Here is a 20,785-nt window from a genome sequence, read left to right on the forward strand (position 1 = left end):
TACCAATGACCTGACATCTCTAAATATGATATGATCAATCAGGACCAGTATTTTTCTTTCTCTGAGTATCACAGAAAGAATTGTTCAAAGCAACTAATTTCCTTTTGGGGTCAATGATGAATACAGATAGGATGTAAAAATATAGTTTTTCCTTAGTTTATCTTCATTGACCCCTTTTCAGATTCTTCTTGCATTATGTAACCCTTCTCCCTCACAGCTCCTTAACCCACTGATAGATGGACGTGTTGAGAGCTGTGACGTTGCTATGTTTGAGGTCCCATCTTATAAAATCAGCAAATCAGTGATCAAGTCTACCTTGGATGAGTGTGACCTTTGATATTCACGTTTAAAAGTCACTCTGATAACTGGCCAAATTGTTCTTAGCCCAGGTAATATTGGTACTGTGATTTTTTATGTTTATTAACTTGTAGAGGAGATATGTAGTCAAGGTGGTTCCCCGTAGACATTTTCAGATATGCAGAAAACATAAATAGTTCTGATACAATTTTACATGAGGAGTGTATGTGTGCTTTGTGCGTTTTTATCAGCTTCTTTATAAGGATCAGTACATGTATCCAGGAAACAGCAACTGAAGTACATTGAGTGAAACTGAATCCCTGGTGGGAATTCAGATCTTAATTTGCTAGGTCTTAATTTTCTTGAGAACAAAATACTAGAAAGAAAAGACCGAAGTGGTACACAGATAGTCTGAGTTTCCAAAGGCATGGCATTTGTAATTTATCAAAACATGAGATCTTATGACACAAAACATTAAGCAATGGGTACGGTGATTACCACACTTTTGATAAAAGCAACAAACATTATGTGAAGCCATTTGGATTACTCTAAGTCAGAATTTCATTAAAGATTTTAACTTCTCAATAAAGGATGAAAACTTAGTGCTGTTGCTTCAAATATTTAGTACATTTAAGCTTTTCCCGGTTAACTCCATTGACTGGACATGTAGATTTCCATGACTGAGAGTTAACTGAACAAACTGTTTTATGAGAACACTGTAGTGAATTAAAGAGAAATGTTAAGATTGTTTAAATGGAGAATGGCTGGATTATACCAAGATACCTCATACAGAAGAATGGAGAAATGGATCATAATATGAAATAGGCCAAAAAGAGTATGTAGAATACAGAACGATTTGGAATTATGTCAGAGCACCATCTTACAGTAGGGTCAAATCAAAGTGTGGTTGAAGAGAGACCCTGAAGACCATGGAGAAGTATTGGTTTTATCAAACAAGAATTTTATTCTATGCTGAAGTACTCACATTCTTACCAACTCAACCATATATGACATATAACCAAGAAAGTACAGGAAGTATTTATATCTTTAGGTGTGAAAGTAAGACCTTCAGAAAAAAAATACATTTCTAACATTTAATTAAAAATCTCCAAAGAAAAAGTGTAAGTCAAAACCCAGGACCTATTATTTCTTTACATCATTGGTGGAAACCCCAGTACATTACTTTAGCAAACCAACAAGATTACAGCATATATGATGATTTTCTATGAGTATATATTTTGAGCACACATTGTAAAAGCTTAAGAACTTTTGTTTGGCCCCAGTTAAGCTTAGAACTGTAGTTAAAGCATCTGAAGTAAACATAAATACCTTCCTGACACCATAAGTTATATCAAGAAGCAATAGAAATAGGAAAGAAAGTTTAAGGATAAAAACCAGGAGAATTTCTCTAAGGATTATAGTGCCGTGAATCATCTTCTAAGAAAAAAGGGATCGAAGCTTTATTATTACATGAGACACTTTAAACTAGGCTGGACAAAGCCCCAGGAAGGTTTTTTGTAAAGGCAATCCTACTCTGAGTGTATGGATGGACTGTAGAACAAATCTACTTGTTGGACTTCATCACCTAGGTATAATTCACTGGAATCAACTCAGCAGGCAAAGGAAAAGATAGGACATGGCTGTTCCTGGGATTGAGCTAATAATTGCTCCATGCTCCAGGCTTTGCAGCACAAAACAGTCATTCTAGGCTGTCATTATCTCTCCTTTGTAGTGTCTCGTGGATCATTTGATTAAATAAAAGCATGTGCACCTCTGTGCTGAAAATAGAGGTGAGCTGACTCCACACACAGCTATTGTAAAGACACAGTGATGTCTTTCACTCGTTTCACAGGGTCTGGGGCTCATTTGGAAGGATTAGGTTGTACACAGGTAATAAAATCCAAGATAACAAAAGCCAAGGATTATTTGCGCATATCAGGGAGAAGGTTAATATGACCGAGTGGTTTTTTTCAGCCACATGTTAAACCTAGATAGATTTTAAACATTTTCATCTGTTTTTTAATCAGGATCTAGAATAATAGGACACCTCCTCCCAGTTTTTCAAGGAATTGAATTAAGAAACTTTAATAAGTATCCAGAATTGAAGTATAGAAGTGTTCTCAGTTTATTTGTGAGATTCTACAACTTCACCACCTTATTAATAGCTGTTAGAATATAGTTTACTGTGGAGTACAGTTGACTCTCATATTTTACTGAACAACATGTGCTGGTGTTATTACCATCTGCCCACTTTTACTTCCTCTAACCCTCTGATTAACCTTTCTCAATAATCTATACCCATGGATATATTTTATCTAAACAGGAGTCAACAAATCCTACACACACACACACCCTTTATTTTGTATTATGAACTTCTTGGACTTTGTCCAAACCTGAGAAATAATGCGAGAATAATGAAAGAATCATCAGTTAGGTATCAGAAACCCAGATTCAAATCTCAGCCTTGCCGATGTCTCATCATTTGGCTTTGAGTAGGGTATTTATCAACTTTGTGCCTCAGTTTCTTTACCTTAAAAATGCTTGTCATGAAAAATGCTAGAGTATTAAAACCCCTGCCTAATAGTTGCTCAATACATGCTCGTTTCTTTGTGTATGATCTAATCTATCCTTCATGTGGGCCACATCTCACCCTCCCTGTTAATGTTCTCATCTCATGAGAATACTCCTGTTAGGAGACTTTGTCTAGGTGCTCTAGTCATTTAATACAAACTTGCAGCTTATCATAATAATTTTCTTCTTCAAAATACTTCTGAGCAAGTATTTCTTGCTCAGCTGTGCCTTTCTGAATCCATCTCTTGCTGCTCTTGGTCTTGATAATAAAGGGACTTTTTGATTGATTTCTTAGGCACAGGAGCAATAAAGAGAAAATCAGCAAATTATATGGGGTAAAATTTCTCTGGTACTTTAGAGATCTCTCTAATCATTGCAAAAAAAAATCGCATGTGGAACGTAGCCAATATATCATAGTTGTTGCCGGTCCATGAAACACTTTTCTGGGGCCTTATCACTTTTTGACATTGGAAACAGTCTCCAAAATATTCTGAAGCAGCAGACTTTCCATGATTTCTCTTGCTATGGTTCTTTTCACTGCTATACCTACTAACAAAAATCTGAAACCACTCAAGGAGGATTCATCACCATTTAATCCCTATCCTCTATTTTTTTTTTTTTTTTTTTTTTACCATTGCAGCATTATGCCACTAAAGAAAATGGTGTCTGGGCATTATATTATTGCACTGGCATTGATCTTCATTGTGCTAGAAGACATTTTCCAACAGTGACTTGGGGGGCAAATACATATTCTTTTCTAAATAATGTTTCTTTGAAGAGTAATGGTGAACTCTAATTAAAATGAGGTGTTGATAGAGGCACAAAGCTTTCCTGTACAGCTATGATCATTCATCTCCATCCAGACGTGCGGCAAGCCTCCTTTTCCTGTCCTGGGCTTCTGCAGAACAGAGCTTCAGAGTACTTATTACCAAAATGCACAAGTAAGTTCAATCATTCAGTTTGTTTCTTTCTTCTGAGCTTGCATGAGCTGTGAACTCTCATGGCTGACTTAGTATTCTGAAAATCTCTTCCCTAGCCTAACCTCTTTTATACATAGGAAAAGGAATTGAATCTTGAATTCCTTTTCAAGGAATAAAACACATAAACTAATAAGCTTCTTAAAATGCCAGCTCACCCGTTCTAAAATTTTACTAAATATACATGTCATTGACTAATTGCCTCAAAATTGGAAATTGATGTTGTTACCTGGTGTTTTGATTTTCTTTATTAAATCTGAACTTGGATGAATATTCCTTATGAAAATGACCTCAAACTTCGATGCATGTGAGAATCACGTGGGGTACGTGTTGAAAATACATGTGTAGCTCTGCTCCATAAGACTTGACTCATATCCAGGAGGGTGTGATCCACTAATTTCAGCAAATTGCCCACTAAAATTTGGGAATTACTTCTTTAAAATTTCAAAGATTCTTTCTTCTTTTTGCAGTGTTGGTTTTTTGCTTTGAAGCTAGGTTGGTTTTCCTATTTATTCTTCCCTCCCTTCTTTTCTCCTTCCTCAAACAGAATTCTGTTTCAACAAAGACATAGTTGAAAGCATTCGCTCAGATAACTAAATCCCAGCTCTAATATGGTAATTCTATTGAGGGATGTCTTGGATTTAACACACCTTGCCATTTAGGTGCTCAATAAGTAATTTTTGGTTGACTAATTATCAGTACTTCAATCAACATGTATTATTTAAGTAAATCCTGTAAGAAAAAAATTAAAGGAAGAAAATAATCAACTTCACACAATTTTGCAGTAGGCTCCTACTTCTCTCTTTAAATTCTCCAAGTATCCAGACCAACCTGCTTTCCTAATCAGTAAATTTAGAAGGAGGTCTGAAAGACTTTAATTAGCATAATGGTCTCTATGCCAGAGAGTGGATAATGTTCACAATTGTAGTAATTAAGAATAATAATTAGAATATAGGAGAAGGCCAGTGCACACGACCCTTAGAACTTTTAAAGCAGGAGTTTGTACTCTTTAGCATGTATCCCAATGACCTTGAGTGAGGTCTTGGTAATCCAGAGCTTCTGATTTTTCTTGGTTTGGGATAGAGCTAAAAAATGTGAATTTCAAGCCAGTTTTCAAGTGACACTGATGCCATTGGTCTGTGGCCCACACTTTGAGAACTTTACTGTACAGAGGAAGGAAACTTTAAACAGAGCAGCAGGTGACTCAGAAAGTACCCTAAAGAGCATTAAAGTTAGTGGTTTTCATTCTTTTTTTTTTAGTTGTCGAATTCCATTTGTTACCATCTCGTCCATGAGCTCCCTGAAAGTTTGATTTAAAAAAGTAATAAAAGTGATAAATGGCTATCTTAAGCAGGCTAAATCTTTGTTTGTTTATGTAATATACTGTTTTCAAGGCCCCCTACACACAGACACCTCTAACCTCACTTACTTCCTGCCCTCCCACCCCCACTCCACAACCCACATACAGAATAGTGCTCTTAGTACATTTGGAGCTCTGGAGTAGAGACTGAAGAGCCATAGGTAAGAAAAGTGAGAGGGGTAACATGTCCAAGTCACATAGTCAGGAATTGCCAGAAAGATGCAAATAGGTGGTTATGTTAAATCACTGTCTTTCCTACTACTGGTGGTATAAATTTATATCTTCCCTCTTTACCTTATAATTTTATTTCAAGTTCCTATTCTTCACACTTACACTAAACGTTTTTCTATTTCATGACTATGCAATTAATCAAATCACAAATGAATTATAGAGTTTTTTTTTTTTAGAAGAGCACCATTTTTGACAAAAGAAATTTTTGGAGAAGGAAAAATTCCTTTTAAAATGATACCTAGTTGGTATGTCTTTGGGACCTCCTCCCCTTTTTCCTTTTAACCTTTTATGCAGATCAACTTAATTCTTAAATTCATTAACGCTGTTTGTGTCAAGAAATATTCTCCCTGCTCCTCTCCCTTAGCTTTCCAGGTCATTTTAGGAATGTTCTTTCAGGTTATAGAAAAGCATTTTGTAACTAATGGCAGTAGGTAAAGCCTTCAAGAAGTTTATTTTATTTCTATGAAACCATGAAGGATCCCACGGAAAGCATTCATTCTCCTTCCCACTCTGTAAGTAAAGATCTTGCTCTCACGTGAGAAATGAAAGGAGGGACAAGCAAGTAAGCGTTTCAGACCTGGCACTATTTGAGATCCTAACTTAGCACTGTTAATGGAAGATGCTGTGTCGCCTAGATTGTACCTCCATACAATTTGACTGACTGCAGGGTATGACTTCTAGAGTGCATAGAAAATGTTATTAAGTATATCCATCAGCAAGCTGAAATATTCTGAGTATGAATACATATGCTCATATAATAGAAAAGTAGAAGGTGATTTCACGTAATAACCATGCAGGAAAAGCTAGACTGGAATGTCATTTCAAATATAATGACTCACTTACCTGGAGAGTACCCTTTAGAAACGTTATACTTATATCATGATTACTGTTAAACCTAGGAGAGAGTCTGTACCGTAAAGACCAATATTGGGAGAAGTCCAGGAATAGAGGTTGGAAATACTGGGTTCTAGTCACACATCCAACATTTATTAGCCCAAACCACACTGAACCTCAAATTCCTCATCAAAAATATGGAAATAGCAGGACTTGGCCTTCCTACTTCATATGGTTTTGTTGGAAATCAAGTGAAAAAAATGTATATGTTTGCACTTTTAAATTCTAAAGCTGAATATAAGTGGATTGTCATTAACTCCTTGGTCTTTGCTGAGATAAATATTTCTTCTTACTTACCACAAATTTATTTCTCTTCTTTCCTTCTTTGTCACTCATATTCCTTAACAAAACTTTCAGACCCAAAGTTTAGAAGCTGTTTCTCTGGAGTCTTCCATGAGAGGAAGTCTCAATAGCAGCATTGGTGGGTGGATGAATGGGTGGATGGATGGATGACAAAATAAGTACATAAAAATACACTGTATCTCTTGCTGCATTATATACTAATAAGCAACATGAAATCATAGGACCCCTTCAGGGTCACTTGGTGCAATAATTTTTTTTAAATCTGGGAAATCCTGGTTCAGACACAATCCAGAGTAGAAACCCAATGTGCAAGACAGACGAGATCAGTGGGACTCTAGCTAAAGGAGACCATGGAGTCCTGTGGAAGGGTACAGGTGCTCTGTGAAACTCCCTGGCCCTCAGAATACTCTTGAACTTCACCTGTGGAACTCGCAGAGGTGTGCGGTGTGCAGGCACAGTCCTGTGTTGATATTAATAAGGCAGAGCCACCAAGCAATGTCCTGTGAAATTTGCTGATCACCAAGGCAGGGAAATAGGCAATGTGATTTACAGAGGTTTCCATTAAAATGTTCAAATATTAAAAATGTTGTCTTTTGAAAAACATAGTTCTCATTTTCCTAACAAAACACCCAGAAATGTATTACTTTTTTTAAAAAAAATTAATGTTTATTTATTTTGTGTGAGAGAGACATAGAGAGAGAGCGCATGAGTGGGGAAGGAGCAGAGAGAGAGAGGGAGACACAGAACCTGAAGCAGGCTCCAGGCTCTGAGCTGTCAGCACAGAGCACAACCCAGGGCTTGAACTCATAAACCGTAAGATCATGACTTGAGCAGAAGTCAGATGCTCAACCTACTGAGCCACCCAGGCGCCCCTGAAATGTATTAATTTTGATAATGGCAGATTAAAATGGCTATGGCATTAATGTGGTATGGGGGGAAATGTAGGAATTCAAAATAGGAGAGGAAGTTATACAAAATAGGGTATAACTTTATAATGGTAACGTAGAAGGAATTCGGCTGAAAGTAGTTAATCTATAATTTAGAAGTGGAGTACTTTGAAGTTGAGAGACATGTTGAATTTCTTCACGAAATGACTGTAAGTGAAGAAAACATGCTTGGCAGTATGAAAAAAACAGGAGTTTTTATAGCACTGCTTGTTTCTGAATCCAAATGGAAAAGATTTTAACATTTTAGCTGCTTTGATTTGTTGTATGTGGTGCTTGGTTCAAGGAAATTATGGAGCTGTGTTTTGTAGGCTTCCTAATTTTAAAAATGTGACTTCTTTTGCTTCCTTGAATATTGTGAATTAGCATTGAGCATAATAAAGATCATTAAAGACAATGTTCAGGTACTAGAATGAGAAATTTAGTAACATATCCGCCAATAAAAATCACATATGTAATTTAAAAAATTTGTGATGCAGGTTTCAGCATAAGCCAGACGTCTCCGATAGGCGTGTTGATTTTGTTTTCTGGTCTGTGGTACCTTAAGTAGTTCTCTAGTGAGCTGAAACTCAGTTAATCTCCTAACATAGCAATAAAGAAGTTTTTAAATTGTCTGAATAGAACTTGTAACTAATCTTACAACTAAAATTACCACTAGTGAAACAAACTTGTAACATGAAAGATTTTCAAAAACCGTAACTAATTAAAAATTAAATATCGCAGTGTAGATGAGGTCTTGGTATTTATAATATTTTTTTTACATATTTTGACACTGGCATATTTGACACAGAGGCAATATTCTCTGATATTCTTGAAGTATCTACAACTTGTAATTTTAAGAGTTGGAGTATTAGACTTTATTTTGAGCATTCACATCTTACACAGCAACCTTAAATTTATCATGAAAGGATAATTTCACATTTATTAATAATTTTGTAATTAATAAATAATATTCTATAAATCATGTTTATTTTCTTACATTTTAACTACCTACCATTTTTATTTTCAAAAACTTATAAGCAGAGAAAGGGTAATTCCAGATAAGGTATTTGGGGTTAAAACTCAATAGGCTAACTCTGTTTTCCTCTACTCAAAGTTTCAGACCCAAAGTTTACGTCTATCAGACGTACACAGAAAATCACATCTTTGGAGAGGAATCGTCAGCATCACATTGATTGAGGGACGAGATCTCAAGGCAATGGATTCAAATGGGCTAAGTGACCCCTATGTGAAGTTCCGGCTTGGACATCAGAAGTACAAGAGCAAGGTAACCGTATCTCTCTTGTGTTCCAGCCTGTATTTGGCAGGCAGTGGTTGATTAATAGCCATGCTTTGGGAGATGAAAACACTAGGTACTTTTTAAAATGCTTAACAGAATTTCTTTGGAACATCACATCAGCAAACCAGACCAATAACTATATTATCGCATTTCTTACTCAGTGTGTTATGTGACCTTGCATAAAGTACTTCTCTGCCTCAATTTAATCTGTAAGACAGGAATAATAGTTGGAACTATCTCTTTTTTTAAAAATACCAAAAAAAAACCCAAAAAAGGCAATAAAAAAGGCTGAAACAAACCTGAGTTGATGGCCTGCAGCATAAAGTGCTCAAAAAGTGTTGGCTACTATTATTATTATTACAATCAGTACTGGTATCAGTTCAGTACTACAAATAGCATTATTTTACATACCATAAAAAGCCTTTGTGCATTACTCTGAAACATTTTATCCAAAATGACTTGCACCAATGCAGATGGCAATTTTTTTGTTTTATTTATTTAGAAAACCAAAGGGCCAAATTCATTGTGCCCATACTAACAGTATGCTATAGGGCAAGTTACTGTGCCATTCTATGTCCCAATTTCCTCATCTGTAAAAGTGAGGATTAAAATAATGCCTACCTAATAAAATTATTGAGAAGACTGAATAAATATATGTTATACATATGTATTAGCCTACCTAATAAAGTGATTGAGAAGATTGAATAAATATGTTATACATGTAAATGCCCTGGAATACTGCCTTGTCCATAATAAATAATAATTGGTAGTAGCAGAAGGAAGAGTAGCAGCAGTAAGAACAAAATCTTGTGTAAAAACAATTATATTAATAGTAATAATATATTAAATAATCATATTAGTATCAGACTGATGGAAGTAATAGTAATTACTAAACATCATAGTGGTAATAGTAATATTCAAGGCACATGTCTTATCTGTGTTGTATCCAAATAGAACCTCTTTGGGGTACCTATCGGGCTCAGTCTAAAGAACATAAAACTCTTTATCTCAGAGTTCTGAATTCAAGCCCTATGTTGGGTGTAGAGATCACTTAAATAAATAAATAAAAACTTCAAGGAAAACAAAAAACAGCAACAACAAAAAACAAATATAACCTCTTTAATGTTTGGCTTCGACAGCTGTTATTCACACATAGCCTGACAACTCATCATATGGTCTTGTATTAAAAATCACATTCTCCTTTGATGAGAATAACTTCACTTTGACATTACTATTTTCAAGAACTTTTGATAAACAGCCTTCCCAGGTTCCTTCTGGCACAGGAAGTTTTCATCAGTAACTAAGGTGGCTAGTAATATCACGGAGTTGATTCATTAGTAGGCAGTGAGAATTGCTCTCAGGCTGATGGGTGATCTTATTGAGTGCCCATGTGGAAGGGGAAAGCATCATTTCTGACCTGAAGGCAAATCATACAGGGAAGTCAGTCCTTAAAAAGGAAACTGAAAAATTAGGCTCTCTATAGCCAAATAAGTAAGACAGACCATTCTCCAAAATACCACAGTAGTGCATCTGAGCCCTATAATGAGAGGTTTGAATTATCATAGGATCCATCTAGTGCCATCTTTTCTTTTTTTCTGCCCTGGACTTAATAACATATTTTAAGGAAACTACTGATTCCAAAAATAGGTACCTATGACCACTTCTATTTCGTCCTTTATCAATTAACAGCATCTCTATGTTCTGGTAGGCTTAAAACATTACTTATTTTTATAGTTCTGCTCTTTAGGTGTGAAATATGAAACCTAGCTATGGACACGTGTCTCTCTTTGCTCTTTCCTTCCATGATATATTGCTGATTAATTCCATATTATGAACTTTAAAAATTGTGATTCATTTGTATTACCTTTGCATATAACATACTTCATTGCTTTCAAAGTCTTTACATCTGAAGATCTGTCTCCCATACATTCAAAAGAGGAAAGGCCACTGCATATCCTACTGCTAAAAATAAAAAACAGGGAAACAAATATGAATGTTTTTAACCCAGTGGTGAGTGAAATTTCAAAGCACATCAGTATGGGTCACTTTATTCATTGATTCTACCAGATGTCTTATCTGAATGCTTAAAGTTACACAATTACATTGCAGATACCTTTCTAGTATTTGCAACATAGAAATTATACACACACAATCATACTAATTTATAAAAAATTTTTGCAGATTTGTTTTGGGGAAAGAGACCTGAAACTCTACTCAAAGACCTGAGTTAGAGTCTAGATACTAAAACATAATGATTTGGTGTTATTCACTAAAACTCCAGGTCTCAGTTTCTCCAGATATAAAATGGGGATAAAACATCAGTGCTATTATTCCAACATAAATGTTTGCCTGACTGCCCCAGAGTTACTTGCTGTTTCCTCCTGCTACCTAGAACTTCATAATCTGATTGATTGATTGATTGATTTTACATTTTTAGCTCAAAATTCCCTTGTGTGTAGGGAGTAAGGGAAAAAGAACTCTGGGAATCCACATAGTCCTTTTTTAGGAGATGACAGACCAAGAGTTATGTCTTTGTGAATTAACTGGTTATGTAAAATAAATGCTAGTATCTGAGTGAGCTATTTCACATATAGACTATATGCCTTTCCTATATAATTCATATCTCTCATCTCTTATTCAAGATGATGAAGGCATGCTCTTTGATTTTGAGAACATATCCTTTAGGGTTCTTTCAGATGATATACAGTAAGGTTGCTAAAGAGCTAATGACTCATGTCCATCATTTCTGGAAGCTTTTGTTCAAGTCTCATTCATACTTTCGTAGGTAGTACCTTAATTTTGATTTAATGTCTCAAAGTTACATTTTTTAAAAGATTGATATTTATAAGACAATCATTACTTTTTGGTTTTCCAGATTATGCCAAAAACTTTGAATCCTCAGTGGAGGGAACAATTTGATTTTCATCTCTATGAAGAAAGAGGTGGAATCATTGATATCACTGCCTGGGACAAAGACGCTGGGAAAAGGGATGATTTTATTGGCAGGTTTGTACGATTTGGTATTTTTGGTTCACCCTGGAGAGGGCAAATTTTTTAAATGGATAATTGCTTTATGTCTAGTTATTGTAATTGATCTCTTACCATTTCGAAGGAAGGGATCCAACCAAGGTAAAGCAGTGCTTGGGTAAAGTGAAAAAACAGATTTGGAGACTGACCAGCAGATGGCAGCTTGGACCAGTCCATGGAGAGACTCTGAATTTGATATCCAGAAATTTTCTCCAGATGGCAGAACATTGTGTGTAAAAGTTATGGGAATTGAGAAAGAGGAATCTCACTTGATCAAGATACTTAAAGAAACAAAGAGCTCATTCATAGTCTTGAAAGTGATCTGAGATAATATTCTTTTTCATAAAGCATATTGTGAGACCATAAAATGCATTGTTTCCTACAACCCCCTACAAGGTAGAGAATCTCTATAATCTCCTAGAAGTTCATAAATCTGTAGGGGTCTCAGGTTTTAGTGACGGAAACATGTAAGAGAGGCAGATCCATATTAATCTAATAATGCAGTGAAGGAGGGAGGATTCTGAGGCTTAATGACATATCTCCACAAGGACAAGGTGATTTTGAATATAATTCGCTTTGAATAATTATATGAACAGTTTTCTTGCTTTAAAACTATTTTTATTTTTAATATGTATATGCCTTTGTAGCTAAACACATCGAAACCTGCCCATACTAAAATAAACCACGGTGTACGGAAGAAATTGTTAGTTTAGAAAATTCTTATTTCATTGCAGGTCACATGAATTCCAAGTCTCTAAACACACATCCTGAAGAAATACATACATTCTAATAAGAATAAAGGAAATTTTATGCTAGAAAAGCAAGAACAGGAATCTGACCTGACATACTTATCTCTTGGTTTTGTTTTTTTTTGTGTGTGTGATTCTGATATATATATTTTTTAAACAATGGTTTTCTTATAGGATTATAAAGTAAGAGGTTAAAGAATAGCTTCATTTATCCTTTAAAAATTGATTTATAAAATGAAATGGAAAAAACTACCATAACCTAATACTGTGTTATATTTCAATCCTTTTAAAAGGACAGGCCTTCATTGCGAATTTTTTCCCTTTAGTGAAACACTCTTTTCAGGGTTTTCTTTAAGTTTGACCTTTTTCTCTTTACGTAGCAGTGTACATCTGTTGATACACTGAATACATTTCATTATGATTATATGTCTTTGTTTCTATCTCTCTCAACATGTTATGAGCTCTTTCAAGTAGGTGATACCTAGCTATTCCTTGAATATTTAATTCGCTTTCATAATTTATGGCAACATTAGCTATTTTTGGTTACCATAAGATAATCAGAATGATTTTCATGTGTAACTTGCTACCTCGATCTCCTTCCTTTATATTCATACTTTTCTTAGTAAGATAATGAAATAATTGCTACAGCACACTGTCTTCCTATACTTCTGGGTCCATATTACATGAAGCACATCTTATCCCTTTTTCTATTTTTTTCCTGTGATAAGAGACATTCTTTTATGTATTTTATTCTTTCTTTGAAAATAATTTCCAAATTTGGGAATTACGACGATTTCTCAACCTATCTGGTACTGACCTTTACGTTTTCCTCACTTGATAATATTATGAATTCTTCAAGGGCATAGCTTATTATACAGCAGAAATGATTGGTGAAAAGGAGAACCTGTTCATCTCATTTCACCGTTTACCCATAATTTGGCAAATTGTGAGAGAACAGTGACAATTAGCTGTTCTGAAGATCATAGGGATTGTTTTCAGTAACTGGGGAGCTAAGGAAGTCTTACAAAATTTGAGAAGAGAAGAAATCCATTTTTGGAGCTTTGTGGTTGGTGAGCATGTGGAGGTGCCAGAAGATTGGCATGCCTGAGTGGGCGTGGAAGCCCCGTGTCCTTTCCCCCTAACTTGCCTGGGTATCTCTTCCATCCGGCTGTTCTGAGTTATCTCTTTTTATAATAAGCTAGTAATCTAGTTGGGTGTATATCCTCCCTTTTTATTTTTTCTAGCTTTTGGAGGTGTTACCACCTATGTATAGTTTGTAGCTTGGGTATGGCCTAGATTGCTAGACAAGTTTTTTTGTTTTTAATTTGAAAGAGTGCATGTGAGAAGGCGAACGGAGCAGAGGGAAAGGGAGAGAGAGAATCTTAAGCAGGCTCCACACTCAGCACAGAGCCTGATGCAAGGCTTGATCTCAGCCTGGAATCGTGACCTGAGCCAAAATCAAGAGTCAGACACTAAACCGACTGAGCCTCCTAGGCGCCCCTAAACAAGTGGTTTATATTCACGGTTATTTACGCAAGACAACCCAGCAAGCAGAATCAAGGAGCCCTGGGCCCCATCGGCCACAATGCCTTGATGGGCACAATCTTGTGCTCTTCTTCCTAGTGTCTTGGTTGAATTAAAATTGGCTTAGATGGTAAGTCCAAATGCCACCACTGAAGAGTAATAGGGGTTTTTTAAACTGTTATTAATTTTGAATGAATTACTTTTACGTCAAGTTACATTTACTTCTAAGTATAATAAAAACTTACCCATCAGCCTCACTTCTTCTAAAAATCCATTTTGAGGCCCCTGGATGGCTAATTCAATTAAGCATCCAGCCCTTGATTTTGGCTCAAGTCATGATCTCATGGTCCAGAGATCGAGCTCCCTGTCAGCCTCCATGTGCTGGTCTGGAGCCCGGCTAAGATTCTCTCTCTCTCCCACTCCTTCTGCCCCCTCCCTGCTTGTGCACCCAAGAGTATGCCTGTGCTCTGGCTCTCTCTCTCTCAAAAAAGAAAAAAAAATCCATTTTTGGTCATATGCCAAACATAACAGCCTATAAAAGAGTTTTAAGCCAAAAAGTTTTAGAGAGCACAAGAGCACAGGTGTAGACAAGATGACTATTTAGGACAGCTTTTGAGTATCAGTTAAAACCCCCTTATACAATAAGTGGAGTTATTGTTGAATTTTGAGGTAATCACATATGTTCAGGAAAAACTTGTTGTATGTTCGGCTAATTTAACCAAGATGCCTGTTGCAGAAAAAGGAAATGACTATGGTAAATCATTATTTCAAATCTATTCAATGTCTAGATAGCACCAGAAACTCTAGGTCTTTAACTGTATGTTTATTAAATTATACTTTAAACGCACCCTGCCATTGAAAACCAAGATATTATTATACCTAAGTGGTAGGCAGAATAAAGTCGCTGCATTTATGTGAAGGTTGTGTGGTAATGGTGGAAATAATGCAGATTTTAATAAAATTCCTTGGTTCCTAGGGTAGTTTAAATTCTTTTCTTTAATGTTTTATTTATATCTGAGAGAGAGAGAGAGAGAAAGAGAGAGACAGCATGAGCAAAGGGAGGGTAAGGTAGTTTAGATGAGAATTAACTTCCTTCCATTAGATGAGAGTTCTAGGAGTAAAGTCATAAAACTCATAATGGTGTTCTGTCTTCTGTCAAACTTTCATCACAACATTTTATGCCCTATTAATATTTATTTATTTATAAATATTTTTGCATGTAACTAATATAAATTTAAAGTGTACAATAGCTGGTTTGGTGAATTTACATATTATAATATGATTCTCATTGTAGCTAGAGTTTTTGTCCACTTTATTTTCCAGTTTTGGTCACATATAATGATTTTTGAAAATGTGTTTTGTAAATAATGTATGCTCAGTAACAGGGTTTTGGGTTTTTCTGGGTTCTGTTTTTTGTTTTTCATTAGAAAGACAAGGCTGGCTGTGAGTGAAAGGGTCACTTGCAAATTTGGAGTGTTGATACAGTGAAAGCTATTTAACACTGAACATTATTGCCCATTCCAATTCTCACTTGAACCCATGCAGTCAAGGCTTATGCCCCTAACAGACCATACAAATTGCTTTTACGAAGGTCACCTGTGACCATCAAGTTGTTAAATCCAATGGCCAATTTTCAACCTTCATCTTACTTGCATTTAGAAGTAGTACTGGACTTGGCTGATTGTTTCCTTACCTTAAAACAACTTTTTCTCTTGGCTTCTAAAACACCGGACTCTGTTTTCCTTTTACCTTATCGTTTGCTCCTTCTTGGTCTCATTCACAGAATTTTCCTCATCTCCCTGCTGTTTTAGTTCTGGAGAGCCTCACAGCCCACTCCTTGAGCATCTTCTCTGTCAACACCTGCTCCCATCTACTCTCGTACTTTCCATACTGTCTGAGATCGATAATGACAACCAGCCCCACCCCATAATGCTTCTCTGAGCTCCAGATTCCACACCTCCTCCCTACTAGATATCTCCACTAGAATGCCTAATAGACTTCTCCAGCTTTGTAGGTCCAAAGCCAAACCTGATGCCTGGTATCCCCAAATCTTCTCTTCCTTTCGAATTCTCTCTTGTTTGTTGCTAATGCCAAAAACCATAGTGTTCTATTTGCTTCCTTTCTTTCTCTCACTCTTCTCAAATCCATCAGCAACCTACCAACGTTTACTTCAAAATATATTCAGAATCCACTCCTGTCATTATCTTCATCATTGTAATTCTGGTTGAAGCCACCATCAGCTTTCATGTGGACAATAGCCATAGCCTTGTGTTCTTCCTTCCACACAAGACAAAATAATTTAACTCTTCTGCTCAAAACCCTCCAATGTTTTCCCATCCTAATCTGGGCAAAACCTGGGTAAGTCCTTAGAGTGACCTATAATTATTCTTATGATCTAGCTCGGTTACCACTCTACCCTGAACTTCTGCTGTTCTGGCCCTCTCTCCATCTACTCTGTTCCAGCCTCTTTGCTCTTCCTCAGGCACACCAGACACCTTCCCTCCATAGGACCTTCCTCTACATCTGTAACACTCTTTTTTTAGGTAGCCACATGGATTGCTTCTTTATCTTCTTTAGGTCTCTGTACAAATGTCACATCAGGGAGGCATCTATTCCAACCCTAGTTTTTAAAATATTTTTAATGTTTATTTTTGAGGGGCAGGGAGGGGTAGGGAGAGGGGGACAGAGGACCCAAAGCGGGCTGTGTGCTAACAACAGAGCCTGATCTGGGGCTCGAACCCCTAAGCTGTGAGATCATGACCTGAGCCGAAGTCAGACGCTTGACCAACTAGCTACCCAGACGCCCCCATATTAACCTTATTTAAAACCAATCCCCCCTTTTCTTGACATTCACTTTCCCCTGTCCTTCTCTGTTTTTCCCATTTAAGTAACCACTCTTTGACATACTATGCATTTCACTTTCATGTTTTATCATTTATTTCCTACCACTAGAATATAAGCTTCATGAAGACAGAAAGTTTTGAGTGTTGTGTTTTTGTTCACTGTCAGATCCCCAGTGCCTAGAAAAGTATATGGCATATAATAGGTGTTTAATAAATATTTGCCAGATTTTAATTTAAATAGCTGAAATTTGACTTAATACTGAAAATCATGGCTCTTCCTTCTCTGAGTACAGTTGACCCTTAAACAACATGGGCTTGAACTACACACATCCACTTATACACAGATTTTTTTTGATAAATGTAGTACAGCACTATAAGTGCATTTTCTCTTCCTTATGCTTTTATTAATGACATTTTCTTTTTTCTCACTTCCTTTTTGGTAAGAATATAATGTATAATAAATATAACATACAAAATATGTGTTAATCATCTGTTTGTGTTATCAGTATGGCATCCTGTCAACAGTAGACTATTAGTATTTAAATTTGAGGGAAGTCAAAAGTTATACATAGAATTCTGTGCCAGGCAGTTGGTGCCTCCGACCCTCATATTGCTAAAGGGTTAGCTGTAAATTCATAATTTAACAATAGACATTAATGCAAAGGCAATTAGAACACCATGACTTAGTGGCAGGTATAAAATTTCAGTGTAATTGAAAAAAGCTATTTATATATAATCCAAAAAGGGAGAATTAATGAGTTAAAGGTGAAAATGCCTGAGTAATTCTTATACTTAAAAAAGTATAAGTATTGTTGCATTTGAAAAAAAAAAGTAGCCTGCACATTTACCAAGATACTTATAACTTTTTCATCATTATATCCAGAGAGCTCATACCATCTGGTAAGTAAATTTTGCAGAGAAATGAATTCACCATGAGTAGAAAGAAACAATAATAACAGTGCTCTACAATGAATAGAGCACTATTACATTAGCTCACTATTACGGGGTAATAAGAGTGGTTCACATTATATCAGTTTTGCACATGCAAAAAGTGAGGCAGAAGATAGATTTAGAGGCTGCTCAGCTAACATGAATCTGGGCTGATTGATCTGAGAACTCTTGAGTCTAAAGATCATACTCCTTTCATTTTGGTCTTGAACTCAGTATGTTCTGAAGCCATTAAGTGCTCAATAAAATACCAGGTAGTCAGCAAACTCAGATGGTCTACACAATAGTGCAAGTTTGAACAACACATTTTACCTGTCGCTGAACTACAAATATCAAGTAAAGGTGAAATAATGTTAATCTGCATGTAATTATTTAACTTTCTGATCACCTGCATTTTGGCAGGCAAGACGGACTGCCACCTTTACGATAATCAGCTAATAAATCCTCATGATTGTTACACTTTTATGCAGAGCAGTAATCTGAACAAATTGGCTGCTGACAGCTGCGGTAAATTGCCAAGAATGAGTGCTGTCAGAGAACAAGTTGTTTTTATGAACGTGCAGAATAAGTAAATCCTGTGTCAAGCAATTTTATTCAGTTGGAGTTATTTGCAATCCAATATAGCAAGATTTATGGCATTATTTATTAGTGTGCAAAATGCCTGTTTATCTTGAAAGTGGCATTGATTTGGGGTACATATATTTTCGGTTGGGGAATTGCTACTGACTTTATTTGTTGCATTGTTATCGGGGCTGAGGAGTTGGTCCTGCCCATGAGAAAAAAGTGCTATAGATGTAAGCTTCACTAGAGAGATCTATTTCAAGAAAATATTTATTAATGGTGTTTGATAAGAAAAACTTACTCCAAATGGGCAAGTTTTGGATAAAGAACAAATGCTTCCAAAATCCACAACCATAAAAATAAATCTGTGACTCTGTATTTAATGCCAGAGGAAAGAAAACATGGGGTTTTTAGGTGCACACATATATGTGCTCTGGTATAGCGTGGCAAATGGGGAATACAGCCTTTGACTTTGGATATTAACAAAATTAATGTTCTCTGAAGGTTGAAGTTCATTGCATTTGATACTCTGTAGGCCCTGATTTGCATAGGTTCTTATTTGTGATTCCAATTCTCCAATGATTCTTTTACTTCCTACATAGAACGAAAACACTCCTCCTGCATTATTAATTTGAAAGCACAAAGACAGCTAGTCAGAAAATTCTGAACTGAAGAGAGGTTTTTCAGGAAATCATTATATTTCACCATTTTTCTTGCTGAGGATTGAGCGAAATATTTCATTAGTGAGATCGACAATATTTAAGGAAAGAATAGAATATGTCATTGATTCTCGCCTTGGTTTTTCATAAAATCAACCTAAGCCAAATATATTAAGATTTCAATCTATTTTCCTTCATGGGCTACTATTCTTTTCTTCTGAAGATTTCCTCCAAAAGTTTATACTCAATGCAGTGTTTCTTATACAGTGAGCAGAGTTTCCAAAGACAGCTTTCAGACACCACTGTGTGTATATTAAATAGTTTACCTTCGTGTCAGGGAATGGAGATTTTCACAACTTGCTCTAATAAAGCAACTTTGAAATAAATCTCCCCGAAAATAGTTAAACAGTGACAATTTCTAACAACAGAAAGGCAAGAGCAGCATGAGGGATGGTGTAAAAACTGCATAGTTGTAAAACTTTAAAACACTTTAGTGGTTAAGTGTTGAAGTCTTGAAAAATTCTAAGGAATTGTGTATTATATTGATTTATAGTATAAAATTTTATAATATATTATGTATTATTAGTTTTACTAATATAAAATGGTTCTCGTGTATTACAAAATCTCACAAAGCTTTATAATTTTATTGTTGAATTTGGTCAAAATTATGTAAAATATGTTTTTTTTATAATTACCCCCCACCAAAGAAATTCTGTAGAGACTTATCTTCCTATTCTGAAGGCTTTGTTTTCAACTGTCTTGCTAATCATGATGGCTTCATAATATCATTAGCTAATACTTCAAGACACAACACACGCTTAATAAGTTTATCGCCAAAGTAGATGTAAATTTCTATTGCAAATATTATTCTTGATAATTTGGGGTTGTTTCGGTTGAATTCTTGCTAGACCTGATGAGACCATCATTGGTTTGTGAATCAGAATGTGATGGAGAGCTCAGCTAAGAGCGGAAGTGGTGGCTCTGCAGATCCTTGTTTATCATTCTGCTCACTGGTGCTTGTTCAATTAGCATTATCTTCAGTCCACAGTTTCTTTACTGGGATCTTTTAAAGCCAATTGTCCATTTTGTGAGGATTAGTTCAGTTAAAACTAGATTATATAATCCGTAAATCCACTTAACGAGGCATACATGAACTGCAGTTCAGTGAAAGCAAGTCAGCAAGTAAGGGGGCCACTGTCTACCCATCTATGTTATGTAGCTCCTACCCTTTTCTCAAATACTTACAGGCTATAAGTGACATATCTGATGCATGGGACACCTGTGTTAATGCACATATTAAATTTTTATAAAGCTTGATTCTTGTCCTCTTTTTAAATTTTTAAAAATCCAAATAGTCTTAACATTTACTCCTGCATGCCACTGTACTCACATGTATGTATATGTATACACACAGGGTGTTAAGAACAAGACTATTTCATCTGGGAGGAATATCGTTGGTCATTGGTTCAGGCATGGTAGATAGAAGGGCAAGGGAGAAAAAAAGTGGTAAGAACACTGAAATTTTACTCTGTACTCTTAAGGGGAAATGTCACCAAATAAGTGTGACATTTTTCTTTCGAGTGACTAAATAAATGCATAGAGTTTTTTAAAAGCACAG

General features: G+C 35.8%; 1 protein-coding gene across 1 annotated transcript in view; it reads left to right on the plus strand.

The window, feature by feature from the left end:
- MCTP1 (multiple C2 and transmembrane domain containing 1) overlaps nt 1–20,785 on the plus strand; it is a 517,686-nt gene that overhangs the window by 309,743 nt on the left and 187,158 nt on the right. Inside the window, exons 8-10 of the mRNA XM_039239406.1 lie at nt 3,732–3,809; nt 8,674–8,844; nt 11,732–11,862. Coding sequence (XP_039095337.1) covers nt 3,732–3,809; nt 8,674–8,844; nt 11,732–11,862 — 380 coding nt within the window. The remainder of the gene's footprint in view (nt 1–3,731; nt 3,810–8,673; nt 8,845–11,731; nt 11,863–20,785) is intronic.

This window comes from Hyaena hyaena, unplaced genomic scaffold (genome assembly GCF_003009895.1).
Source record: "Hyaena hyaena isolate Hyena2069 unplaced genomic scaffold, ASM300989v1 scaffold_156, whole genome shotgun sequence".
Classification (NCBI taxonomy): domain Eukaryota; kingdom Metazoa; phylum Chordata; class Mammalia; order Carnivora; family Hyaenidae; genus Hyaena; species Hyaena hyaena.